The 27,944-nt window shown below is 42.8% G+C and overlaps 1 protein-coding gene across 1 annotated transcript in view; it reads left to right on the top strand.

Moving 5' to 3' along the window:
* The window catches only part of ABCD3 (ATP binding cassette subfamily D member 3), a 127,243-nt gene that overhangs the window by 61,919 nt on the left and 37,380 nt on the right, over window positions 1–27,944 (top strand). Inside the window, exons 4-11 of the mRNA XM_068239770.1 lie at window positions 1,759–1,847; window positions 8,356–8,425; window positions 9,198–9,295; window positions 11,267–11,390; window positions 17,033–17,089; window positions 17,175–17,317; window positions 20,440–20,509; window positions 23,565–23,634. Coding sequence (XP_068095871.1) covers window positions 1,759–1,847; window positions 8,356–8,425; window positions 9,198–9,295; window positions 11,267–11,390; window positions 17,033–17,089; window positions 17,175–17,317; window positions 20,440–20,509; window positions 23,565–23,634 — 721 coding nt within the window. The remainder of the gene's footprint in view (window positions 1–1,758; window positions 1,848–8,355; window positions 8,426–9,197; window positions 9,296–11,266; window positions 11,391–17,032; window positions 17,090–17,174; window positions 17,318–20,439; window positions 20,510–23,564; window positions 23,635–27,944) is intronic.

The following is a 27,944-nucleotide window of genomic DNA, read 5'->3' as shown; positions in this document are numbered from 1 at the left end:
TGGGATGTAGACTCCGACAAGAATAAGAGATGAGAATTCCTTTGGGGAGTACTGTGGTCTGCAGATGATGGCTAGAAACTCAACTTCTGCGGTGCAGGCCTTGCTGAGAATGGAGGTGTTAGTGCACCAGGTGGTGTTAATGTAAAAGCAAATGCCCCCTCCTTTCTTTTTCCCAGAGAGCGTAGGGTCGCGGTCCGCGCGGAGGAGGTCGTAACCTGGTACACTCAGGGAGAGGTCGGGGACACATTCGCTCAGCCAGGTCTCTGTGAAGCAGAGGACCGGGGTGCTCCTACCGATTGAGGATTTGCTGCTAAGTAGTAGGAGCCGCTCATCCACTTTGTTGGGCAGAGAGCAAACATTCGCTAACAGGATGGCAGGAATGGAGGAGCGGAGGCTCCTGGCTCTGCTCCTTTAGCTTCTGCTGGCTCTGCTCCTTTAGCTTCCATTTCCCATCAAATCATCCTACTTGAGTGTTTTTGGTCCATCCATATGAGGGACTTAAAGGGAACCTGAGATGATTCACTAGCCTTTATTTATACTTAACTGGGGCTTTCTCCAGCCCCATGAGCACAATGTCCTCTCGCCATCCTCCATGGCCCCTCTGTTCTATCGATATGACTCCAGGTAACCCGGGCAGTTGCAGACTTGTCCACATGCGTGGTTCGGCCACGTGTGAACCCTCCTAGCAATCTTATCCCCTGAAGCTTTCTGCACCTGCACAGTAGTACTGCACAGGCATTGAACGCTCCAGAGAACAGAAGCGTGACAAGGGAGTGCAGTGGAGCAACGCTTGCGCAGAAGCCAACAACTGGTGGCAACTGACCGGATTATCGGGAGTCGAAGCGCCAGAACAGAGGGGCCGAAGAGGATGGCGAGGGAAGCCACAGTGTTCATGGGGCTGGAGGAAGCCACAGGTAAGTATAAATAAGGGCTAGTTTACCATCTCATTAAAGCTTTCTGAGACTTGGTAGGAAGATGCTTGTACAGAGAAATGTCCTGGTATACCTTCTCTAAATAACGAAAAACTGAAGCTAGAGGACGCAATGCAAATTGCCTGGCTGTTCTGCTGATCCTCTGCCTTTAATACGTTTAATATGTTAATTATCCTTTAAAGCCCAGCTTCAGTACATTTTTAAAGTTCTATATTGAGTAGAGAGGTAAGGGATTCGAATCCCATGTTTTTATTTGTTGAGAAAAGTCTCAGATGTGGACATTGTAGCACTTCCCATCCGGAAAGGTAGCAGGAAAGTCCCTTGAGAAGTGATAAACAGTGTAGGTGGTGCGAATTCCGGATCCTGAATTTGAAAACATGAATTATGCAGAAAACCGCACTTCAGCACCAAAGCTAGTGGACAGGGTCATGGGGAGGTGATGAAGCGTGGCATGGGTGACCTCCCCGTGACCTTGTCCACTAGTTTGGGTGCTGAAGCGTGGTGCTCAGCATAATTTGTTTCCTAATACAGGATCTCAAATACAAGCACCAATGCTACAAACTGTGATAATGAAAACTTTGATAGAATGGAGACGTTCGAATCCCCCTCTTTTGCTTTCTCTCCTTTCCTGTGCTCAGAACCACCAGTGTTTCACATTTAAGCTACTACACGTCACGTAGGTAGTGAGGGTAAAACTCCCCAATAAGGACACAATCGGCAATAATACATCCACAGGTTTCTGAGTAAATTAAAATGAAAATTCCTGGAATTGAAAAGAAATGCCTTTTATGTTTTGTGGTGAATATCTACATTATTTGTATTCCAGAGCGGATATCTGGTCCTCATAGCAGTCATGCTGATAGCGCGCACATACTGTGATGTTTGGATGATACAGAATGGCACTTTTATTGAAAGGTATGTATCGTGTAGAGAGAAAGATGTGTACATGAGGCTGCTGGGTATCGCCACATTCTTCCAGGTCATGTGAGGACAGTAAACACTGTCACCCTCGCTGTTTACACTGCCATTTAGGGACAGAACTGCACAAATGCCACATCTTTATCATCCCAACCAGTGATAAATTTATACTGAAAATATCCTATAGTCAATTTCTGAATGGAAGCACAAAACAAAGACAGTATTTCCTGACATTTATTTTTCATGATTTTACATTTTTCATTGACTTAACTTCTACAGTAAATTTCAATAGTTGATGATTATATCAATATATCAGTCAAAACCGTTATACAATGATTAAACTCTTAGTATGAGCCAAAATAATATTATTCAGCTGTTCAAAATATGGTACTAATTAAAAAAAAAACATTGTGTTTGTAAATGTTACAGGTAAAACAAATAAAGTTTTGTCCGGTATTAGTCATGGAGCAGATATGCAGACATCAAACCAACAAATGTTGATACAGATAATGCCCTTAATGACTAACTGAACCATACTGTACTGTATATGTTTTGTTGCAAGCTTTCGAAACGTTAGTTTTTTTCTTCAGGCATACAGTTCTGATCCAGTTCTGTACCATGCCCGAAGAAAAAACATAATGTTTCGAAAGCCTGCAGTTAACCATGTACAGTTAGTCATTAAAGAGAACCTGTAACTTCCATAAAGTGCCTCTGGGGGTACTTACCTCGGGAGGGGGAAGGTTCTGGATCCTATCGAGGCTTCTCCCGTCCTCCTTTGCCCCATGGTAGCAGCGCAAGAGGTCCCTGAATGGCGAGCATGTAAATATTTACCTTCCCGGCTTCAGTGCAGATGCAGTAGCGGCACTCAGCTCGGGCTAAGGCAGAAATAGCCGATCCCTATCGGATCCACTCTACTGTGCAGCCGCACGTCACCTGCACAGTAGAGCGGACCCGATAAGTCCTGGCTATTTCCGTCTTAGCCCATTGGGGAGCTGCTATTACGTTGGAGCCGGGGAAGGTAAATATTGTAGGCGCTACTGCACCTGCACCTCAGCACGACAATTTGTCAGCGCAATAGGACCCAGAGCCTTCCCTCTCCTTAGGTCTGGTTCATTTTTATTTTATTTTTTTATAAGCGGTTCCTATTCACTTTAAGGGTATTACCTGAATCAACGATTGATGTCCACATAATTATTACAGGTGAGGAGATTGCTCTAGAACGGAGGTAGAAATATAGTGCTGGAAGAGCAAGAATTCTTAGTAAAATTTAAGAAGCAGTTTTCTCCATGTCAGTTTCATATAACTTTGATAAACTTTATTTCAGTTGTGGTACCTTGTTTTTATGTGCTTCAACAAACACAGCCGTTCCAAAGCTTCCTTAACCTCCTTGGTGGTATTCCCAATTCAGGCTCGGGACGAAAAAAAGTTGCTGTTAGTGGTAATCCCGAGTCTGGGTTGGGGTAGAGCAATATGCAGAGTGCACAGCAGAGAGGTGATTATTTATGACTTTTTTATCCCCCGGGAGCCTGTCTTTTTTGGGTCCATCGAGTCTCTCAATCCCTCTGGGAAGATCGCCATTTGTCACATAGTGACAGACTGCAGTCTCACCATAGGGGTAGAGCACCACCTGGAGGACAGGAGGAAGAATTGCAGCCCTGGATACCAGAGAGGTGAGTAATGTGCAGGGGCTGCTGCAGATCTCACTGCGGGATGATTTTCTTTTTTTTCTGAATTTTAGGATCTTAGGGCTCAGCCACACTATAAGCGCTTTTCGGAGCGTTTGTCATTGATTAGCGCTTTCTGATCGCTTTTTAAAAATCTCTCCCATTCACTTTTATTAAAATTGCAGTAAAATCACAGCGATTTTTACCACGACCAATCACAAGCGCTAATCAATCAAAAAGCGCTTATAGTGTGGCTAAGCCCTAAAAGCTTATAAAAAATTGTCCCACTTTTAGACCTTATAACCTGGAAAGAATCATTCCACCAAAGAAGTTAACAGAAAATTCAAGATGGATGTTTCAGCCTACAGCAATAATGTGATCAGTCCATCTGTGCACAAAGTGTAACAAGGGTCCCTGCTCTGTGCTACTAATTCTTTAACCTAGCTACATGCTTCCCCCCCCCCCCCCTCCCTGCGGCGTCCCCCCGTAGCTTCTGATCGCCGCCGGCGCCGCTTGCTCATAAGGAAGTCCCGTTCGGGATTTCCTTGAGGGCTTCCCCCGTCGCCATGGCGACGAACGGAGTGACGTCATCGACGTTGTGACGTCACGGAGTCCCGATCCACCCCATAGCACAGCCTGGCAGCGATTGTCCAGGCTGCGCAAGGGGTATGCGGGGGGGCCCTGTATCGCGGTGGGTAGCGGCGCATTGGCGGCGGGCGGCGGCGATCAGAACAAACACGCAGCTAGCAAAGTGCTAGCTGCGTGTTTGAAAAAAAAAATTATGCAAATCGGCCCAGCAGGGCCTGAGGAATCCTCTGCGGCGGGTTACCCCGTGTCCAGCACGGGATTACCGCTAAGGAGGTTAAGGAGTAACACAGAAGTTGTTGAATATGTGACCCTGTATTATTAGCACTACCACTCCAGTGTATGATCTGGCATTGCATTCCGTATTATTGTGTGTTGGTCAGAAATCTTTACTTGATATGAGAAGGCTAAATATTCTGGTTATTAGGAATGTTTTTGCTTTCACTCTTGTTTTTTTAATCCACAGCTTTAGAAATGTATTTTTGTCATTTCTTTCTATTCTTGTTTCAGTGGTATCATAAGCAGGAATAGTGCAGTGTTCAAGAAGTACTTTTTCCAGTATATAGCTGTCATCCCCCTGGTAAACCTTTATGGAAATGCCCAGATCTTTAAGCATGACACTAACTCAGGCATGGGCAAACTCGGCCCTCCAGCTGTTACGGAACTACAAGTTCCACAATGCATTTGCCTTTGAGTCATGACTGTGTCTGTCAGACTCCTGCAATGCATTGTGGGACTTGTAGTTAACAGCTGGAGGGCCAAGCTTGCCCATGCCTGCACTAACTGGCTTCTATGGATTGCTCAAGGAGTGGTGGTGCATGGCTGCATCCCAGGGTGGACTGTTAGCTTTTTGTCCTCTTAGTTGACCCTTCCTTCCTTGCCTGAAGAGGGTAGGAGTAATGTCTGTGTGCCGTTAGTGGGGTAGAATCATAGCAGACTGAACATTATCCCCATCCTGCGTGTCTGTGGTGATCGAATGGGACACGGGAAAAAAAAGACGTACTTCTGGTATGCTTGAAAATAGCATTTGCCCCAACATATACACTAGTGACACATTACGAAGGTTCAGTAGTATATCAGCACACCAAATTTTCATAAGCACGCTCTTTTATTGAACCGTCAATATCCACAAATAGTGAGCCGACAATTGTTTCGGGGGCCACACAGGGTCCCCCTTTATCGAGGCGTGTGGTTAAAGGGTGACCCTGTGTGGCCCCCGAAACAATTGTCTGCTCACTATTTGTGGATATTGACGGCTCAATAAAAGAGCGTGCTTATGAAAATTTGGTGTGCTGATATACTACTGGACTACTTTGCTTTGTGACATTTGCCTATGTCACGATATCAAGCACCCAACCTACAGAGGTGTGCCCCTCTACAACTGTACTGGACATTACAGAGGTTATGACCCTTCACCCTTGAATTTTAGTGACCTTGTTCTTCAGTGTAGGTTTGGTTTACCATAGTGTAAAGGACTGGACAATGCTCTAACACCTACCAACTGAAATATCAGATAGTGGCCAGCATGTTCAAAGCTGATCAGTGATTTGTTGCTGTGGCTTACTGTGCAATGCTTCTTAAACTTCCTGGCGGTAACCCCGTAGTTCGGGGTAAGCCGCGCAGGAGGTTTTCTCAGGCCCTGCTGGGGCGAGTTGCGCAATTTTTTTTTTTTTTTTTTTTTTTTTGCTGCACGCAGCTAGCACTTTGCTAGCTGCGTGAGCACACCGATCGCCGCCGCCCCGCGCTGATTCGCCGCTATCCGCGTTGCTGCAGAGCCCCCCCCCCCTAGACCGCTGCGCTGCCTGGCCTATCAGTGCCAGGCAGCGCTGAGGGGTGGATCGGGACTCCCTTAGACGTCATGATGTCGGTGACGTCATCTTTGAACAGGATTTCCTGATCGCCGGAGGCGATCGAAGAGGGTAGGGGGATGCCGCTGCACAGCGGCTATCATGTAGCGAGCCCTAGGCTCGCTACATGATTTAAAAAAAAAAATCAAAAAACCGGCTGCTTTGCCCCCTGGCGGTTTTTAATAGACCGCCAGGAGGGTTAAAGGATACTTATACTGGGAGAATATTGATGTTGCCATCTTTATTGCGTATTACGGTTTGCCTATCCTAGCTGTCATGCTGATCTACCTTCTCTAATAGCTTCTGAGTTAGAAGTGTAAGATTGGTATGCTGACTCGATGTTGATGGCGCTGCCAGTATGGTTTGCTGCAGATGTGTGACTCAGACACAACTAAAGCCAGACTAGCTTAAAGGGATCCTGTAGCAGATCCTAGGAAATTAATCCACTACTATATCTTGAAAGAGAGTAGTCTTTGCTAAAAACAATACTGCTGCCATTTTTACATCTTGTAAAAATTACCTCTTCTATTTATTATTTTTATTTATGTAGTGTCAGCATCTTCCATTCCATGGCACAAACTCTGTTGAAAATTAACTGTAGCACAGTGGAATCTGCAGTCTCCTTCAGCCTCTCTGCTTAGTAGCTTTTCACCCTCTTCTCTGCCTTCTGTGTTTAGTCCTCTGCTTTGTCTTTTTGCAGAGACAAAACAGCTGCTCTCAGTGTTCATTGTTTGCAGTTTGCCAGAGAAAAGACAACTCAGGAGGAAGGGGACGAGGAAGGAGTTAGTGGCTAGAATAGAGCTGCAGATCTATGAAGGTCATCGGGAAAGTAACAGCTACTTTCAATTAATTAAGGAAACCTTTTATTTATTTTATTTTCGACACAGTCATCTTCTCAATATTTCTCCAGATTTTCAAGCATTTATCATACCCTTTTACAATGTTCTCAGTCTCTTTATTGTAGTAGCACCACACCTGTCACCTATGGGTTGTAGGAATGGGGAGGGGGGGGGACTTCATGTTAATGCTTTTGAATAAGGATGAGTGAGAATGATTTTGCAAAACGTGAAATTATCCCAGAGTGTGTGGGGGCACTCAGCTGTGTATGTAGGGGATAGCTCAACTAAGCCGTTGCCTCCCTTAGGATGCACTCCATGCCGAGTTCCATCAGAGCGAATGTTTTTCCTGTTTAGAAGATGGAAGTGTAAATAGATGGAACATGGCATGGAGTGCATTTAAAGAGAGATGGCGGCTTAGGTTAGTTAACCCATGCATACACAGCCTGCGTCCCACACACTCCGGGGAGGATTTTTCTTTTTGCGAAATTGTTCACTTATCACTACTTTGGAACAAACCATTACTGACGTTCTGCAGTCATGTGACAAATGGTGCAGGAGGAGGAGAGGTTAACCTGACAGATGCAACATAAATTACACAGAAAAATAACTTGCATGGCAGATAAAAGAAAACAGTTGGAACTTTCTTTACAACCATCGTATTTCAAATTTCAGCAGTTGACAGCTGGCTGGAGGAAACCTTTTAACAGGGTATGAATTCCCAACACTACTTCTAATAAACCTTATTCTTTTAGGATGTAATAGTGGATGGATTCGTACACCCTGGGTCTCCTTACAGGGTGCCTTTAATTAAGGTATAAATATGGCAGCATCCATAACCTTTTCATTACTGGTTTCCCTTAAAGGAAAGATCTAGGATTAAAAAAAAAAAAAGCAGATCTACTTACCTGGAGCTTACTCCAGCCGCTTATGTGTCCCTCGTTGTAGCTCTGCTCCCAGTCGGTGGCCCAAAGGTTCCCTCCATTGCAGCAGCCGACCTGACGAAGTTGACAGCCTCTGTGCCTGGTGCGGCTGCACCGCTTGCGATCGTGCTCACGTAGTCGGGAGTATTCTGCGCAGGAGCAAAAGTACTTTGCATGCACAGAATGCTCCCAGCTGCGGGAGCGCAACAGCGAGTGGCGCGCAAGCGCAGAGGCTGCCGACCTGGCCAATTCGGCATCTCCAACAGAGAAGACACTGGAGCTGCGGCGAGGGACACATACGTTTTTTTTTTTTTTTTTTAAATAAAAATGCGGATCTTTTAATCAGTTTTTAAACATTTATTGAATTTTATTTTAATAATCATTGTGTGTTCCAGTTATAATTCAACAGATTGGTGAATTCAAACCATGATATATTATACAGTATATGTGTGTAATTACAGAATTATTTTAAACTGCCAATTGTCATGGAATACCCAGGTAGCTCAGGGTGACCCAAAACCACTAGGAAAGATAAGGGTCTGAAAACTAAAAAGCCCTCCTGCTAAAAATAAATGCTTAGTGTGATTTGTCATGCATTCCTGTGTACTCAAGCTGTGCCATTAACCTTGTGTGCATGTGATGGTTTGCAGTGCAATCATTGGTCGCAGTACGAAAGATTTTAAGAAGTACCTGTTGAACTTTATCGCCGCCATGCCTGCCGTAAGTTTTTCTGGTTTTCTCTCTAAAACTGGTGTTACAGTTTTGTTAAATGAACTGTTAAATTAACTAAGGATTATATGTTTAGTACAGCTTTGCTCCTGGCTTAGTATTAATGATAGTTATGGTTTTCTTTCATTTGTTTTTTAGTGGGATATTATGTTACTTGGGACAGAAATATTCTTGAGTATAGACATACAGTTTAGCTAGCATGGTTTCCTTGTTGCATATATTTATTAGCTAAGTTGACAGTTCAAAGCAGAATAGGGAGCTAAGCTTTTCTGAAATATTAGCAACCGAGAAGGATGGCCCGGGATTCTATAGTTAAGACTTAACAAAGAAACCATTATGGTTACATTATGGGACACTTGTTAGGGTCCTTTTCCACTAGATATCGCAATCTCTAAACGTTTTGTCACCTTTTGGCGCTTTGTCACCTTTTTTTTTTTTACGCCAGTGCGCTTTTGCATGCGCAATGCACTTGCATTGCAAAATTGTGTTAATCGTTCCTGAACACGATCACGCTTTGGGCAAAATCGAATTGCAGTAATGGAAAATACTGCGATTCCTATGTTAATAGCAAACCCTAGCAATCTAAAAATCACTAGCTTTTTGCAATTTTTAGCGATTCAGCTGTGCAGTGGAAAAGGGCCCTTAGACTGTGTATATATAGCAGATCCAGCCAGAATGGAAGCTTTTAAAAATCGCATTTTTTTATCAACACAGGTAGTATTTTACTTTAATGTTGTTCTTATGTTTTGGTTTCATTTTGCAGATCTCATTAATAAACAATTTCTTGAAATTTGGCCTCAATGAACTGAAGCTCTGCTTCCGAGAAAGACTAACCAAGTACCTCTATGATGAATACCTAAAGTGAGTATGAGATTTGCAAGATTCCCACATCTTCATGAACTGTTCATTAAATTATTTGTACCCATCTACCTATCTACCTGTCCGTTCTCTTTTTGTTTCTCGTCAATTTACACCTAAAACCAAGGGGGGTTTTATTACAAAAGATTGCCAGTGACGATACGCTAGCAGTATTAATATTTTTTTTTTTGGGGGGGGGATTACCGGTACATAGCACCAGCATCTTCGGGTTGTGCTGTATACTAGGATCCTTTCCTTGTTCAGAGTGCAGTCACTGCCGTCTTTGTGCGGGAAAGACTGACTGATATATGCTGCAGTTTTCTATGACCCAGTCAGGCTGTGCTTTCCTGACAAATGACACACTGGAAACAGGATTACAGATTGTCCAGGAAGCTCTTGGTGAACCAGAACTCCTAGGAGTTTGAAGAAGGCTTTTTGGTCTTTTTCAGCCCCTTACAAACATAAGGTATTTGGGACTATTCAGGTTGGAGTGAGCTTTGAGGTGTCCCCAGGCCCGGATTTACATCACAAAAGCCCATTACAGGCAACCTAGACAAAAGTAGGAGGCGCCTAGTGGGACAAAAAATAGTTATAGTTATATAAAGCCCAATTAGTAGGATCTATAAAAAAAAAAGCTCACAAGGAGTGTATTTAAATAGATTTTTATATAAAAATCCCATGTCAATACTCAGTGAGCTTTTTTTTTTATATATCCTACTAATTGGGCTTTGTTTAACTTTTTTTGTCCCACTGGTCGCCTCCTACTTTTGTCTAGTTTAAATTCCCTACATCTATAGAGTTTGTATCACACAATTTTATTGTGAAACACGATTTTTTCTTGGAGCAGCGACCACATCTCTACATCTGAAAGGCTGAGTGGGGACAGTTCTTCTCCATTCCTATATGAGTGGACTCCCAGCATCCGTGTGTTCTTTTCTGTTTCTACAAGTGCCAAGTATAAGCTCAGCTTTCACCTCCCCCCAACTTCCCCTGCCAGGTTTAGATAGCCACAGGTGCCCCTTGGCATTAGGTAACAAGAAATACCCTCAATATTGGGTAGCTCGAAGTGCCCCTGGCTGAAAGGAGATCTCCTCAGTGGAATTCAGAGAATGGGTTGTGTAACCTGACACTTATATTCTGCTTGGGACAGAGGGAGGGAGGCACTGGGGCAGGAGAGTGAGCCGCCTTTCCATCATTAGGCGCCTGTAGGCACATGCCTACAGTGCCTTATGGTAAATCTGACCCTGGGTGTCCAATAGGGCACCACTGTTGAATATGACAATCAATCCCTTTGTTGTCCCTAAAAGCCAGACAAACCTCCAGAACCGCTGGAATGCAATGATTTGTCAGCTTGTTAATATGACAGAGCCACACTAATCCAACATGTATACAGACTGTTTCGGATTGGTTGATCTTCATCCTATCGTGGCATATGGCTCTCTGGGGTGGTACTTGAAACAGGATTGTCTCTCTAAAATATTGTATTAGGGCTTGTTCACACTGAGCGTTTCCGATTTTTTTTTTTTTTATTTTTTTTTTAGCGCTGGCGATCTTAGAAATCACCCTAAAAGCACTTGTGCGCGTTTTGATTTTATTAAAATCGTAAACACGCTACATGTATTATTTTCTGAGCGTTTTTGCTCAATGGAAGGTATACGGAAATCACAAAGCGCTTTGAATTGATTGCCCGAGTGTTTTTAAGAATAAATACATTGTATTTATTCTGTTCCGTGTCAAAGCGTTCACTTCCTTACTGACGTCAGGAAGTGAATAAAAGAATTGCTCATCAAATGCGTGGACAAAAGCACTTTTACAAGTGCAAAGCGCAGGGAAAAACATTTTTAAAAGCGCTCTATAAATCGCTCAGCGCTGTCGATTTTTATAATGTGAACAAAAGCCTTAACCATGATATGATTTATCTGAAAGCCTTCTCAATATTCTTATAAATGTAATTTCCACTCTTTTGTATTTTAGTTCTTTTACTTATTACAAGATGGGAAACCTGGACAACCGCATAGCAAATGCTGACCAGCTGCTCACACAAGATGTGGAGAGGTTCTGCAACAGTGTAGTGGATTTATATTCCAATCTGAGCAAGGTGGCTTTATGCTTTCATTTGTGCTTTTACATCATTCTACACGGCTTACATTTTCATTTATTCAGTAGCAATAAGAACCTAAAAATGCTGATCACGTCCCATGTATTAGTTTTTTTTATATGTTAACATGTTTTCAGTCCGTGTGGCCTGAAACGATCTTTACAGATTGTGATGGGTGGCAGTGTAGGGCTAAGGCTGTACAGACATTGAGGGCCCTTTCATACTGGGCACCGCAGGGCAATGAAACTCTATGGGGACTTTCATACTGGTGCGATGCGACGGAAGAGACATTTCCGCTGCATCCCCAATGCGAGGGCAAATCTTCGTTTCCCTGCGGTTCTGCAATGGACTGGAAGTCATGTAAGTCTATGGCGACACAGGTTTTTTAAAATTCCCGCCAGAAGTATTCGCATTGGACTTGAGCGGAAGCGTATTTTAGCAACACTTCCGCACACGCTTCGGCCACAGGAAGTGCGCTTCACTTCCTGCTTGGCCAGCTGCCAGACGGGGATTACAGCATACTAACGCTGTAATTCCTGAAGGTTGTTTTTGCTAACGCCAATCCACAGTCTGAAACCAGCCTCAGACTGCACTATGGAGAAGAGCATAAGGAGGATAGGTGAGTGGCTTGAAGAACATGCATCTGCGGACCATGATCCATCCAGACAGATCAGTAGACAGGCGGCCATCAACCATATGGGGCACTGTTAAACACTTTAGATTTTCATCTGAAACTCTTAGGAACAGTTAGTAAGCAAAAGTGTGGATGTAGTATAAAGCCTTGTACACGCTAGACTGCAGCTTTCCGGGTTTATTTCAGACAAGAATCTGGCGTTTGTACAGCTGCTCTTAACTTCAATTCAAGATCCAGTACACCTCTAAGCCGCCTACAGGAATGCACTCTATCATAACTGTGGTCCCTCCTCTCGAGCAATAGTACACACACCTTGGTTGTAGCCTAGTGGCTTGTCTGTAGATAACTCATACCAGGAATTGTCACTCTAGGTCAATTTTTCTCAACCTTTTCACCCTGGAGGAACTCACTTTTGGATCTTGGGGAGCCCCTGTATTAGCAGAGGGATTTAGGATTTATTTTGCAGGTATTAGAGGGAGTAAGGATTTACAGGGAGTGCAGAATTATTAGGCAAATGAGTATTTTGACCACATCATCCTCTTTATGCATGTTGTCTTACTCCAAGCTGTATAGGCTCGAAAGCCTACTACAAATTAAGCATATTAGGTGATGTGCATCTCTGTAATGAGAAGGGGTGTGGTCTAATGACATCAACACCCTATATCAGGTGTGCATAATTATTAGGCAACTTCCTTTCCTTTGGCAAAATGGATCAAAAGAAGGACTTGACAGGCTCAGAAAAGTCAAAAATAGTGAGATATCTTGCAGAGGGATGCAGCACTCTTAAAATTGCAAAGCTTCTGAAGCGTGATCATCGAACAATCAAGCGTTTCATTCAAAATAGTCAACAGGGTCGCAAGAAGCGTGTGGAAAAACCAAGGCGCAAAATAACTGCCCATGAACTGAGAAAAGTCAAGCGTGCAGCTGCCAAGATGCCACTTTCCACCAGTTTGGCCATATTTCAGAGCTGCAACATCACTGGAGTACCCAAAAGCACAAGGTGTGCAATACTCAGAGACATGGCCAAGGTAAGAAAGGCTGAAAGACGACCACCACTGAACAAGACACACAAGCCGAAACGTCAAGACTGGGCCAAGAAATATCTCAAGACTGATTTTTCTAAGGTTTTATGGACTGATGAAATGAGAGTAAGTCTTGATGGGCCAGATGGATGGGCCCGTGGCTGGATTGGTAAAGGGCAGAGAGCTCCAGTCCGACTCAGTCGCCAGGTGGAGGTGGAGTACTGGTTTGGGCTGGTATTATCAAAGATGAGCTTGTGGGGCCTTTTCGGGTTGAGGATGGAGTCAAGCTCAACTCCCAGTCCTATTGCCAGTTTCTGGAAGACAACTTTTTCAAGCAGTGGTACAGGAAGAAGTCTGCATCCTTAAAGAAAAACATGATTTTCATGCAGGACAATGCTCCATCACACACGTCTAAGTACTCCACAGCGTGGCTGGCAAGAAAGGGTATAAAAGAAGAAAAACTAATGACATGGCCTCCTTGTTCACCTGATCTGAACCCCATTGAGAACCTGTGGTCCATCATTAAATGTGAGATTTACATGGAGGGAAAACAGTACACCTCTCTGAACAGTGTCTGGGAGGCTGTGGTTGCTGCTGCACGCAATGTTGATGGTAAACAGATAAAAAAACTGACAGAATCAATGGATGGCAGGCTTTTGAGTGTCCTTGCAAAGAAAGGTGGCTATATTGGTCACCGATTTGTTTTTGTTTTGTTTTTGAATGTCAGAAATGTAGATTTGTGAATGTTGAGATGTTATATTGGTTTCACTGGTAAAAATAATTGAAATGGGTATATATTTGTTTTTTGTTAAGTTGCCTAATAATTATGCACAGTAATAGTCACCTGCACACACAGATATTCCCCTAAAATAGCTAAAACTAAAAACAAACTAAAAACTACTTTCAAAAATATTCAGCTTTGATATTAATGAGTTTTTTGGATTCATTGAGAACATGGTGGTTGTTCAATAATAAAATTATTCCTCAAAAATACAACTTGCCTAATAATTCTGCACTCCCTGTATTTTGCAGGAGGCACAGACTTTAAAGAAAACCAGAGATCAACTAAACTAAAGAATTGATACTCGCCACAGGCTTCCTCCTGCCCCATAAACATGTGCAAGTCCCTTGCTGTCTTCCTGCGGTCTGCCATTTAGCCGTGAACAGCCCCGGTAACTTGCTCGGTCACGTTTAGTCTGGGTCTTCTGCGCATGCGCAGTAGACCCGGACTGACGTCGCTGAGCAAGTTACTGGGGCTGATTGCGGCTGAACGGCAGCCGCAATACGTGCTTATGGGGCAGGAGGAAGCCTCAGATAAGTATCTCTATTCTTTAGTTTAGTTTAGTTGATCTCTGGTACACTTTTTTTTTTAAAAGATGTTGCTAAAAACTTTTTGTAACTGCAACAGACTCCTTGTTTAGCCCACATTCCATTTCCATCCTCTATAGTACTCCCTATTATAGTAGCCAGTGGTAGTGTTTCTAATTATAGCTCCCACAATTATAGTGTACACCTATAATTAGGCTCTTTGTTAAACCGCCTCATTAACCTATTGTTTGTTTTTCATAACTGTGCTCCTTATATTGACCTCTAATTTAGCCCTTTTTTGTGTAGAGGAGGGAAATTGACAAGGGACCCCTGCAACGTCCTCAAGGACTCCTGGTGTTCCAGGGAATTCTGATTAAGAAAGCCTGCTCTAGGTTATGGGCCCCAATTCCTTTGATAGTTGTTGTGCATGTGTACACACCTTTGGGATGTTTACCAGTTTTATCATGGGTAAAATATTTGCCTTGAGCTGGAAATTTTAATCAAGTTCTGGTTCCTCCACCATAGTGCTGTAAGAATTTGGGAGTTACCTCTCCATGTCTTCAGTGTAGAGCAGGGAACAAGCCTGCAGCTTCTGACTTTATCTAGTGGTCACAGTTTGTATTTTCCTACCATCACCAACCACTTATTATGTATACGCTTAGGCCCCTTTCACGTGGGTGTTTCTGTTGATATTCAGCAGCTTCAAACAGCCAGGAAAATGCCTGAAAAACGTTATCAAATTGAAGTCCATGGTAACATTTGAATCAGTGCAGTGCTAGAAAATGGCTGCATGTGTTTGGGATGACACCAGGGGCGTCGCTAGCCCTATTTTGGAGGTGCCCATGCCCCCTATCTGTCCTGGGGTGCCACGGATCTCCCGGCCGCTGCTGCCCCGCTTTGCCCTGCTGTCCCCGCTGCGCTGCCATTCAGACCTCGATCAGCGCCGGGCGACCAGATAGAGCGGGCGCTAGGACCTAGCGGACGCCGCTGATATGCGGAAGTGACATCACTTCCGCATATTTGTGCCTGGCGCCCGCTGTATCTGGTCGGGTCACCCACTGATCCTGAGGTCTGAAGCGGCAAGGTAGGTGGGGTGAAGAGCGCGCCTGCCACCTACCTAACGGGGGTCCCTGTCACTCACTCACTACCTAACGGGGGTCCCTGCTCTGTCACTCACTATCTAAACGGGGGTCCCTGCTGTCACTCACTATTTAACTGGGGGTCCCTGCTGCCACTCACTATTTAACTGGGGGTCCCTGCTGCCACTCACTAACTAAATGGGGGTCCCTGCTGTCACTCACTACCCAACTGGGGGTCCCTGCTGTCACTCACTACCCAACTGGGGGTCCCTGCTGTCACTCACTACCCTACCCTACTGGGGGTCCCTGCTGTCACTACCCAACTGGGGGTCCCTGCTGTCACTCACTACCCAACTGGGGGTCCCTGCTGTCACTCACTACCCAACTGGGGGTCCCTGTTGTCACTCACTACCCAACTGGGGGTCCCTGCTGTCACTCACTACCCAACTGGGGGTCCCTGCTGTCACTCACTACCCAACTGGGGGTCCCTGTCACTGCCTACACTGGGGGGTCCCTGTCACTGCCTACACTGGAGGATGCCTGTCACTGCCTACACTGGGGGGCTCCTGTCACTAACTGAACTGGGGGGCTCCTGTCACTACCTAAACTGGGGTACTCCTGGCGCTACCTTAACTAGGGGGCCTCATGACTGCTGAATTTGTCTTGTTGGGGGCCTCATGATTGCTGAATTTGTCTTGTTGGGTGCCTCATGATTTTTTGGGGGCCTCATGATTGCTGAATTTGTCTTGATAGGGGCCTCATGATTGCTGAATTTGTCTTGTTGAGGGTCATATTATTGCTAACTGCGAGACTGTGGAAAAAAAAATGAATCATCATATGAAACAATAGCATTAAACCTACTTTTTTTAGCTTTTTAAAACAGAAAATAAAACTGGGAGGTTCTAAAAAAATGAATATATTTTTTCAGGAGTAGGATGGATGATATTGTTTATCTTTTCAGTTTTTCAACTTGGATTTTCCATAATGTTCATGTATGTGCTAAAACGTTTGTATAGTATTTAGTTTAAATTGCTGTTGCCACTTTGCGATAGATAAGTGACTTGTGGGTTGCAGTTTGGGCCTCCAAAAAGTTCGCCACCACTGTCCTAATCTAATGTACGATTGGCCCCACCCATGGCCACGCCCACTCACTGCATGACCACGCCCATTTTTTTGCCGCGGCGCGCACATAGCCCCCATCTAGTGCCCCCAGGTGCCACTGATCTCCAAGGACCCTAGGAACGCCCCTGGATGACACTAAACACCATTTGAATTGCTTGGCATTATTCCTGACATGTATACTGGTATCCCAGGAAGTTAGCCCAATAAATGCTAGCCAAATGCTTTCAACATACCAGCTAAACAAATGCTGTGATAATGCTCTCATTTAAATGCTGTGATTTTTAAAGCGTTCATTAAGCTGTGATAGGAGCGCGAAAGAGCTTTTGCTCTGAAATAAAGCATGCATTTTGTTTCTTAAAACAAGCATTTCATTTCATAGATCTCTAATTTCTCAATGTGTTTTTAAAGCCAAAAAACTGTATTTTGCCTGTGACCTTTGTATCGCCAGGGGGTGCTTATTTTTCCTTTGTGTTGCAGCCATTTTTGGACATTGTACTGTATATCTTCAAGCTGACAAGTGCAATTGGAGCCCAGGTAATGTAACTCTCAGAGCGCTTTACACTAATGTGTGCTCACTGTTGTGGTGCTAATAATAGTTAATGGAGCTGTTCCCTTACAGGGTCCGGCAAGCATGATGGCTTATCTGCTTGTCTCAGGGCTTTTCCTTACACGCCTCAGGAGGCCGATTGGTAAAATGACTATTACCGAGCAGAGATACGAAGGGGAATACAGATACGTGAACTCACGGCTCATTACCAACAGGTAATACACTGTGCAGCGTGCTTCCCGGCAACAGGGTTTACTCAATAGGTTTGCTATCTGCAATGCAAGCTGTGGTTCTTTCACATGTATGCGTCTAAGTCATTTCTGGTATACAGTTTAATGAGCTTTAGATTTTTTATGACTTTGGGTGCAATGCGTTTGTCCCATTTATTTAGGCTTACAGGGTACCCAGCAAGCTCGTGGTAAACAAGTACTTCTAGGAGTGTGTAATGGGCGAAAAAGGCCCAATAAGCAGTCTTACTAAAGGGCCCATTCACACCTAAAATCGCTAATTTGTGGCAGTGTTTTCCGTGGGTGATTTTTCCACAATTTAACGCGGAAAAATCACTGTACAAATTCGCGTTTTTGGAGTGATCGCGATTAGCGTTTCTATATATGCTAATAGCGATCGCTCCTAAATCGCTGGAAAAATGCTGCATGCAACATGTTTGCGATTAGAGATAATCGCAGAACACTCGCGATTAGCGATAATAGCTCAAGTGTGAACGCTGCCACAGACTAATATAGACCTAGCGTTTTTGAAAAACGCTCGTGATTAGCGGGAACCGCACGATTCCCGCTTAGGTGTAAAAGGGCCCAAAATGCCATGCAAAACAGAAATGTGTCTTCTTAAAACAGAAGGTATTTGTGATTACTCAGGTTGGAGTGAGCATATGATGTCTCCCACAATGCATGACTGCTGAATATGCAAATCATCCATTGTTCTCCCGGTAAGCTAACCACACCTCCACAACCGCTGGAATGCAATGATGTCAGCTTGTTAATTGTACAGAGCCACAATAATCCAACATGCCTACAGACTGTTTCAGACTAGTTGTTCCTCATCAGTGCATGGCATGGATTAATGTGGCTCTATCAGGTAGGACTTGCAACACCCAGAGTTCAAGTACCCAGCAAGCTCATGGTGAACCAGAACTCTTAGGGGTGTGTAAGGTTTTTTTTTTTTTAGGCTTTTATCTTTTGCTTTTCCTGCTTAGGGTTTCAATAGGCTCCAGCATAATCCAGAAAAGCAATATGGTTTGCACAGAGTAAAAATAAACCTCATTACTGTGTCTTGCTATACTCACATGGATTATTTATAGAATCCATCTCAAAAGTGAGGTAACCCAAGCCAGCAGTGGTGTAGCTTAACCAGTTCACCCCAAGGTGTTTTACCCTAACGGAGTAATTTTCACCTGTCAGTGCTCCTCCCTTTTATTCCCTAACAACTTTATTACTACTTATCACAAGAAAATGATCTATACCTCGTTTTTTTCGCCACCAATTAAGCTTTCTGTGAGTAGTACATTTTGCTAAGAATTATTTTATTCTAAATGTGTTTTAATGGGAAAAATAAGAAATTAATGGAAAAAATTCATTATTTCTCAGTTTTCGGTCATTTAATTTTAAAATTAAACGTTCTCCTGTTCTCCGATTATTAAACCGTTTACATTTTGTCCCTATCACAATGAATGGCGACAATATATTATTTTGAAATATAGGTATTATTTTTCAGGTTTTTTTTTTGTCCGGTCCATAATTAAAAGCCCCTATGTAGTAAAGTAAAAGTAATTTTCCCTCATTAGGAGTCCCTAATACAACTATTTATGTATTTTTTTTAAAATGATTTTTTTTTTTTACAAGTTTTTTTTTTGGGGGGGGGGGAATGTAAGTTATTAATTTTATTAGTATTGTGTAAGTATGTATGTACCTGTGTGTGTAATTTTACTTTTTGGCCACAAGATGGCGCTAGTGAACACTTTCCCTTTTATAGGAATTGTTCACTTATTTTTTTTCTACATTTAACTACACTGTGACTGTTTCCTGTTTTATGAATGGATGTGGCCACTGATCACAGTCACGTCCATTCATTCCAGGCATTGCGATTGGACCGCTCGGTCCTCTTCCCCAATCGCTGAACACGGAATCCCGACGGAAACTGCGGCGGAAGCGGCACGCACATGTGCGGAGCGGCTGCAGGAACGCGCAACTTATATAAAATGTCATGATGCCATTAACAGGCTCAAACATGATGTTTTAATGCGCTACAATGCCGTTAAATGGTTAAGGAGCTTTGGGCCCAGTGCAAGTTTAACATTCTATACATAATTCATATCGCGCAACAAAAACCTGCCAAGGACAGCCAGAGTATGAGAGGTGTAAGCAGAGGAGGGAAACAGTTTAATGATCATTATCAGCATAGCACACTTGAAGATGTAATGTAGTTCAGGGAGGTCCCCTAGTGGGCCCCTCTGATCCCGAGCCTTATACTAATATGTCGGCAAACTTTAATTGAAACAAAATCCTAGGACTCTTGTATTGGCTACAAAAATCACACACGCGCACACACACACTACTAACGAGGGGTTTGCATGCTCGCACACACCCCCTACTAACAAGGACAGGGTTTGTATATGGGCACTCAGCAGAGTAGTGTCAATGCGATATAATATTTCCATACGTATGTGCCATTTAGACTTTCACTTTATTCAAAAGAAGTATACTATTATTTAAAAAGACAACCATTAAAAGGCACTTCTGCATTGAGAAATCTTGCATATAGAGTCTGAGGGTGTGATTTGAAAGCTAGGAATGTTTGTGGAGTGAGGGCCCATTTACACTTAATCAGTTGGTGTGCGTTGGTGCGCGTTTTTTTCCTTTGCAGTGCATTGTGAAAAAGATTTCAAACGCATGAAGTGTGAAAGGTGCCATAGGAAAACGTGGGCATTACTTTGAAAATCCGTTTTCTTTCAGTCATAACTGAGAGCAACTGATTAAGTGTAAAAGGGCCCTGAGTGGAAGATCAATGTGCTCAGATGTCGCTCAGCATAGCTAAAAGTCCGGCATGTTGAATTTTTTATTCGATTTCGGACTCCTGGATACGCGCTAGATTCTCCCCGGAAATGGTCTGTATCAGTTGCCGAGTTTAATCTTGCATTTGTACATAGTTTAGGATTTTCACGCACAGGATTTAGCTGGGTCCTACCTATGTGTAACTGGAAACTAAATATGTATTTCTCTGTTTTTGTAACTGTAATACTTGTCCAGTGCTGGCTTCACCTGTCTGAAGAGTGTATAAAGCAACTTTCACATTTATTTATTTCCTCTGTTTTTCATTTCAGTGAAGAAATAGCCTTTTACAATGGAAATAAAAGGGAAAAACTGACCATTCACTCTGCCTTCCACAAACTGGTAAGATAAAGTTAAAGCGGACCCAAACCAAACATTTTTTTAATTCAAAATATTTAGTTGCACCACTCAGACACATACAAGGATAAACACTCCTTTAAGCCTATGAGCATTTCAGTGCATGCCTTTCACCCTTCTCTTTTCATAGCTTGGGTTATGCAGGTGGCAGCCATTACTTCTGAACTTAGTAGGAGGTTTTAGATCATGGGTGTGTTTGTCATCAGCTACCCTTCCTCACAGGGGTATCGTCTATGTGAAATCTCAAACAAGCTGAGATCACCTCCCCTGTGACATCATCAGTAGCAGCCTGTGTTTTTGTTTTTTATCTCCTTCACCAGTTTGCCGGAAAAATCCCGGCAATATGAAAGGAAGGAAGGGGTTCCTCCAATAAATGTAAAATATTTTATATTTGTCATCATGCAGCTGAAAAAAGACTGCAATTTATCATTATAATTTAGAAAATAGATTTTATTTATTAAAGGAACACTATCAAACCAAGTGTTCTAAAATGACAATGTACAAATAAGTCTAAGTAGCTGTGTAAACATTTTCCTACTTTTTCATGTTAAATATCAGAGGCAAAAGCTTTAATTCATTGTGTGAAGGATTGAGTTCATTTGGAATGTTTTATTTGCAAAGGTTTGCTTCAATATTACACTGTTCTTTGCATGTCAGACTGCATATGACAAAGGGGTGTCAGGTTTCACAAACAAGTTACATTTCCTCTGCTCTCCATGCTGAGTACAGATAGCTCATTCAGAGACACTGGAGCTTGCAGTAAAAGCTCTTGCGCACACACACAGGGTTAACAGATGCAGTGTGAGGGAATCCCCCCTTCCTTCATGAATGCGTAGTCCCGTCAGATTTGTCTTGGATGCCGTCAGTAAGTGTGAAAGGAATTTGATAACTGTAAACAAAGAGATAAGCATTTAAAAGTATACACCTGTACTTAACAGCACTTCCCAAACTATTCCTAACTCAATTGAAAAAAAAAAAATGTTAATTGATAGTGTTCCTTTAACCACTTAAGCTCTCAGTCGTTTTCACTTTATGCATCCGAGCAATGTTCACCTCCCATTCATTCGCCTATAACTTTATCACTACTTATCACAATGAACTGATCTATATCTTGTTTTTTCCGCCACCAATTAGGCTTTCTTTGGGGGATACATTTTGCTAAGAGCTACCTTACTGTAAATGCATTTTGACAGTAAGAATAAGAAAAAAACGGAAACAATTCATTATTTCTCAGTTTTCGGCCATTATAGTTTTAAAATAATACATGCCTCCATAATTAAAACCCACGTATTGTAATTGCCCATTTGTCACGGTTATTTCACCGTTTAAATTATGTCTCTATCACAATGTATGGCGACAATATTTTATTTGGACATAAAAGAGCATTTTTCCCGTTTTGCATCCATCACGATTTACAAGCTTATAAAAAAAAATATAGAGAGAAATATTTCATCTTTACATAGATATTAAAATAGTTTAAACCCTTGGGTAAATATTTATGTGTTGTTTTTTTTAAATTGTAATGTTTTTTTTTTTTTTAATTAAACATTTTATGTGGGTATTTTTGGAAGGGGGGGGGGGAGTAAATAGTGTTTTATTTAGGGAAAAGTGTGTGTAATGTAATTTTTTTTTTTTACTTTTAGATGTAGTTTTACTTTTTGGCCAAGTTTAACTCTTTGGCCGAGTTTGTTTACATGACGTCACTCTAAGCGTACAATGTACGCTTAGAGGGACATAGTCTCAGAAAAAGCGTAGCTTCCGAGAGAAGCTGTCGCTTTTTCAGCGGGGGAGAGGAATCAGTGATCGGGCACCATAGCCCGATACATTGATTCCTGGGCTACCGAATCCGCGGCTGGGAGTGTGCGTGCACGCACGAGATCGGCAGCGGAAGCCTGTCCTCCTTGACGTTTTTATACGTCAAGGAGGACAATGTGGTTAATAAGTGACTATATACAATAAGTGAAACAGTTAAGTATGATGAATAGTGAACAGTTCTTCTGTGGATGAGATGGAGATATGACCGATATATAAAGAGAATATGGTACACCTGTTTGGAGTTCTATGGATATGCAAGTGCATCTGTCAAGATACATGGGCTCCTATGCAATTAACGTTTCTTCTGCATTTTCTCCCAGGTGATAATGTTTTGTTTTGCCTATAAAAAAAAAAACAATTTCCTTGCTTGCTGGGGTCTCAAAATATATTTTAGTGATGAGGTGTGGAAAACCTCTCCTGTGAGAAAACTCAGGAAAAAAGTTAATTGAATAGTGTCTAAGGTTGGTAAAATAGCTGACCTGCTTTAAAACTTTTTTCTGCTTGTAAGGGGCCCGGCCTCTTTCCACTTGCTGCGCTTTGATCTTTAAGGCCATTTTCACACATACCATGTTTTAGTGCATCATGGTACTCTCCCACGCCCAGCTTGTCTCCGTGGCCATTAATCTCAATCAGAATGGCCATGGTACCCACGGTGCGATGCAGTGCAGCAGAAGTGCTCTGAACGACGTAGAGGTGACGCAGACTATGCAGTGTGCTGCTTGGCACGCAATTGCATTGGAGTTAATGGTACCGTAACAATAGCGAAGCAGAGCACTTGTTCCAGTCACTTAAAATTCAGTGACTTACTTCCTGCCAAGCACGACGCAAGTTGCTGAGCAGTGGGCTGAGCTCAAAAATCAAATGCAGCAGGGTGATTTAAACATGAAATGGTGCCTTTTTTTTTTTTTCCCCCACTGCATGTTTGACTGATGAGACAGGTTTAGTGCAGAAGACCTATACCAACTTTAAAGTTTGTGTAAATTATTCATTGATGACTTTATCATAAACCTAGTACTCAGACTGCAGAACAACATAATTATACTGTGTGCCTCACACATATCAAGTACCTTCATGCCTTCTGAATTGAGCATTCATTCATTGTTTGTACTGAACATGCAGTATCTGGTCACACCCTTATTGTTTGTCGAGCATGATGTGTTCACATTTCACAGGTTTTGAGTTGCCTTTTATCTGGTTATTTACATATTGTGTTTTCTATTCACAGGTCGAGCACTTGCACACTTTCATTCTGTTCCGATTCTCCATGGGCTTTATAGACAACATTATTGCCAAATGTGAGTCATAATTCCTTTAAGATTGTGGTAGTCCAAGCATGATTAAAGATCACCCGCAGAAAACATTAATGTGCTGGCTATTCAAACTCTGTGGAATGTTTCAGATGATGTAGCAGGGTTTAGTATGTACCGCTGAATGATACAATGTCAGTGTGACCCCTGCCGGTAGTAACTTTGTATGGCTCTGTGCAGTATAAAACTGTAAGCATCGTCATTTGAGTGCCACATAGGCCTGCTTCTTCAACCACCCACATCAGTTTGATAAAGCATAACACATTAGAATTAACTGTGCTCATAGACAAGGATAAGCATAAAGTCCAGTTCCATTATCACCATTCAGTTGTTTTCAATCCAACTGTATTTAGATGATCCAAACCAAATTCCAGAAAGTTAGCCAACTTTACGATATTCAGTCAACACGCCATGCAAAGAAAGATAAGAGATACATAGCGTAATCAAGTTACAAGATAGGTGCCCGTCACCTCTCCAGTGTGAACACAGCCCAGCACCTTGTGCGAAAACACACTCTAACCCCCCCCCCCCCCCCCCTCCCAGTGCGTCCGCACTCGCCAAATTAGCCTCCAATCAATCCGGAGGTATGGATATAAGGCAGCATAGGGGGCAGGCAATTCCAGTGATCATTCCAGAGGCTCTATAAACTCAAACAGAGCTCCATATAGCGTAAAGCCATTTATTTTAAAAAGCAACTAGATTTATAGATGCGCTCACAAAACCAGAACGTCAAGCGCATGTATTACAATTCTTGAACGGTCCTGGATGATGCACAAGCCGCCTCGCTTCTCCGCATCTCCTTCGGACTGCCAGTCATGTGATGTGTAGCTCCGCCCTACGCGTTTCATCTGACTCATCAGGGACTGATAAAGAATAACCTCTCCTGATCAATGTTTTATGTCAATCTAACATTCTTTTAATTTCCTAATGTCTGAATAAAATCAGAATGCAAATTGAAATATCAAATGGGCGCAGCTGGCCATATGGTAAACTTTTCTTAGACAGCAGTGGAGAGGCGGCAGCGCTTCCCAAGACAAGCTGCAGCTGAATGACCAACAGTATAGGTGTGCAGAGCCTAATTTATAGGCAGGGTACACATTTGCATTCAAAACAGATGCACCAAATTAACATTAAAGCGGATCCGAGATGAAAAACTAAATATAACAAGTGACTTGTCTATACATCTTATATAAAGTTTAGATAGTTTACACAGCAAATCTATCTTCAAACAGCTTCAACAGTATATTAATATTTTTTCCTGTGATACAATGGGAGCAGACATGTTTTCTGCTTGTCACTATTACACAATCACACACACAGGCAAGCTTATCTGTATCTACGCATACTAATCTGCATATTCCGTGAAAACTCCACTCTTATCTCCTCCATTACACAGGCAACTGATCTGTATCTGCACTGCAGCTCTCAGATTGTAAAAACTCTGCCTCTGAAATCTATAGCTAGTAACACCTTTTTCACCTGCCCAGACTGAAATCCCACAATCCCTTGCAAGCGTCAAGGCACTCTGGAGAAGCTGTGGGTGTGACTTATTTAGTTTATAGGAAATTAGGGTATTAAAACAAAACAAAACAAGTATTTGGCTTGAGGAATGCCCTATAAACTATATGTAAGGAACACAATTATGCAATGAGTAAAAGTTCATCTCGGATCCACTTTAATGGAGGATGTTGGCTAACAGTTTGCATGCAGAGTGTTCCGTACTAGACCCTTCTGGCCATAAAAATGGTTTTTAAAAATGTGTAAAACATTTTTATGGCTGGCCCATCTTCACACTGTGCTTATTTGGTAGTTAGAGGTTAGGGTCCCTTCTAGAAGGATGGCCTCATTGCGGCAGAAGGGTCTAGTACAGAACACTTTGCATGCAAACTGTTTGTGGAAACTAACATTCTCCATTAAAGTGGACCTGAACTCTTGCACAGGACAAAAGCAAAACCTAGAGAAATGCACCCTGTATGTATTTAGAGAGTTAAGCCTGTCAAAATCCCCCTCATCCGTGTCTAATCACGAGTTGTAATTTGACCTCTCCCTGTGTCAGCTGACTGCCACGGCAGATCAGCTCATTTGAAGATGTTAACAATATGTCTGCTTCTATGAACGCAGGAAGTAGACAGTGCAGATTTATTTTAGGATTTGTATCAGCTGTAACAAAGAAATATTTTTATTTAACGGTTATTATGCTGTTGCATATGTATTTTAGAACAGAGAGAAAGTTCTCAATTCAGGTCCCTTTTAATGGTAATTTGGGGCATCTGTTTTGAATGCAAGATGTGTATCCTGCCAATAAATTAGGCTTTGCACACCAATGTTGGTTATTCAGATGCAGCTTGTCTTGGGAAGTGCTGCCATCTCTCCACTGCTGTCAAATAAAGTACAATAAAACCTTGGATTAAGAGTAACTTGGTTTAAGAGCGCTTTGATATACAAGCAAAAATCTTTGTGAAATTTTGACTTGATATACAAGCAACGTCTTGATATAGACGCAAGATAAGTATACGTGTGTCGTGTCATCACAACTGAGGCGATAGTTCTTCTCCCTCTGGGCTGCAGGATTGTACTGAATTGTACTTAATCTGAGTGTAGGGACTGTGCAAAGTCACATTTCCATAAAATCCTCAAAAGTAACTGTCATTGGATACGTTCCTTGTTAACTTCCTTAGCGGTAACCCTGTGCTACACACGGGGTAGCCGCCGCGGAGGATCACATGGCCCCAAGACTTAAAAAAACAAACAAACTGGTGCAATACGCTTTAGCTAGCGGTTCGCTAGCTAAGCCTATGCACAAAGTTGCTCCGGTCCCCTGCGATCGCCCGCAGTTACTTCCGGAAAACGTACCCCCCAGCGTTCCCACGCAGGCGCAGCTGCCCAATCGGCTCCAGGCATCGCGATGGCGGCTGACGTCATGACGCCGAAGACGTCAGCTCCGATCGTCGCCATAGCAACGCCGGAAGCCGATCGGGAAACTGCGCTCTTCGTGGGATCGTGGCGAGGTACGTATAGCCGGCGGCGATCGGCGGGCATGGGGGGGACCGGAGCAACCTAAAGCATACGCTTAGCTAGCGAAATGCTAGCTAAAGTGTCAAAAAAAAATTGGGGGTCAAAAAACCTCCCGGCGGACGCAGAGTCAGAAACTGCGTACCGCCAAGGGGGCTAAAGCAACACATGAAAAAAAGGTTGGGTTGAGCCAACAGATGATTGTTAGTTCTAGAGAAAGTCTTGATTACATTTTTATTTTATACTATTTTACTATAAGGCTAGATTCACAGTGGGATGTTGCGTTTTGATGCCACGTTAAAATTGCACTGCAAGCCCAAAAAGTGGCAACGCAGCGTTACCGTCGCATACAGCAGATACAGTAAAAAATACAGGCAATGAAAAGTATGCATCTAAGTCATTACTGAGCATGTGTAAACAGTCCAACGCAGCTAATAACGTGTATAACGCACTGCATGCAGTACTTTTACTTAACGTGCCGCGTTAGTCACTAACGTAACGTGTGCACTGTGAATGGGGCATTGATTTTTCATTGCAGTGAGTTATTCTGCGATAAATACTGTGTTAACATGCGACTTTAACGTGCCACTGTGAACTTAGCCTAACTGGTTTTGGATTGCAAAATCTAATATACTGGGTTTCCATTGATTCTAATGGGGAAATTAGCTTTGATATGAGTGCTTTGGATTACAAGCATGTTGCTGGAGGGAATTATGCTCGCAGCCCAAGGTTCCACTGTACATACTTTGTTTTGAGATGGATTTGCAATGTGGCCATACATGACAAGATCCAGTTGTGCAACAGAACAATCAATTCCATAATCTGCTTGACTGGACCCTTAAATTGAACGCGAATATTATTTTCGTCAACGTTAAACAATCTATTGATAATTTTCTCTTCAGAATATTGATCTGAACAGATGGAAAATTAGAATTGTGGTGTAATATTACTTTTCAGTTTGAGATCACAATTTAGCTTTCATTCAGTCTGATCATCTGAAAGATCCCCAGCATGCTCTGCCTGCTTTAGGATGTGCTATGTCATATGCAGATATTTACGAGGCACAGAAGAGGAATCGGGGCAGGGGTGTGCAGTCTGTATAACTGCATAGAACAGTGATGGCTAACCTTGGCACTCCAGCTGTGGTGGAACTACAAGTCCCATGAGGCATTGCAATATTCTGACAGCTCTAAGCATAACTCAGGGAGGCAGAGGCATGATGGGATTTGTAGTTTTGTCACAGCTGGAGTGCCAAGGTTAGCCATCATTGGCATAGAATGGGCATG

This window comes from Hyperolius riggenbachi, chromosome 6 (assembly GCF_040937935.1).
Source record: "Hyperolius riggenbachi isolate aHypRig1 chromosome 6, aHypRig1.pri, whole genome shotgun sequence".
NCBI classification, from domain to species: Eukaryota; Metazoa; Chordata; class Amphibia; order Anura; family Hyperoliidae; genus Hyperolius; species Hyperolius riggenbachi.
Note: the sequence above shows the minus strand (reverse complement) of the source record. Positions and strands in the feature narration are given on the sequence as shown.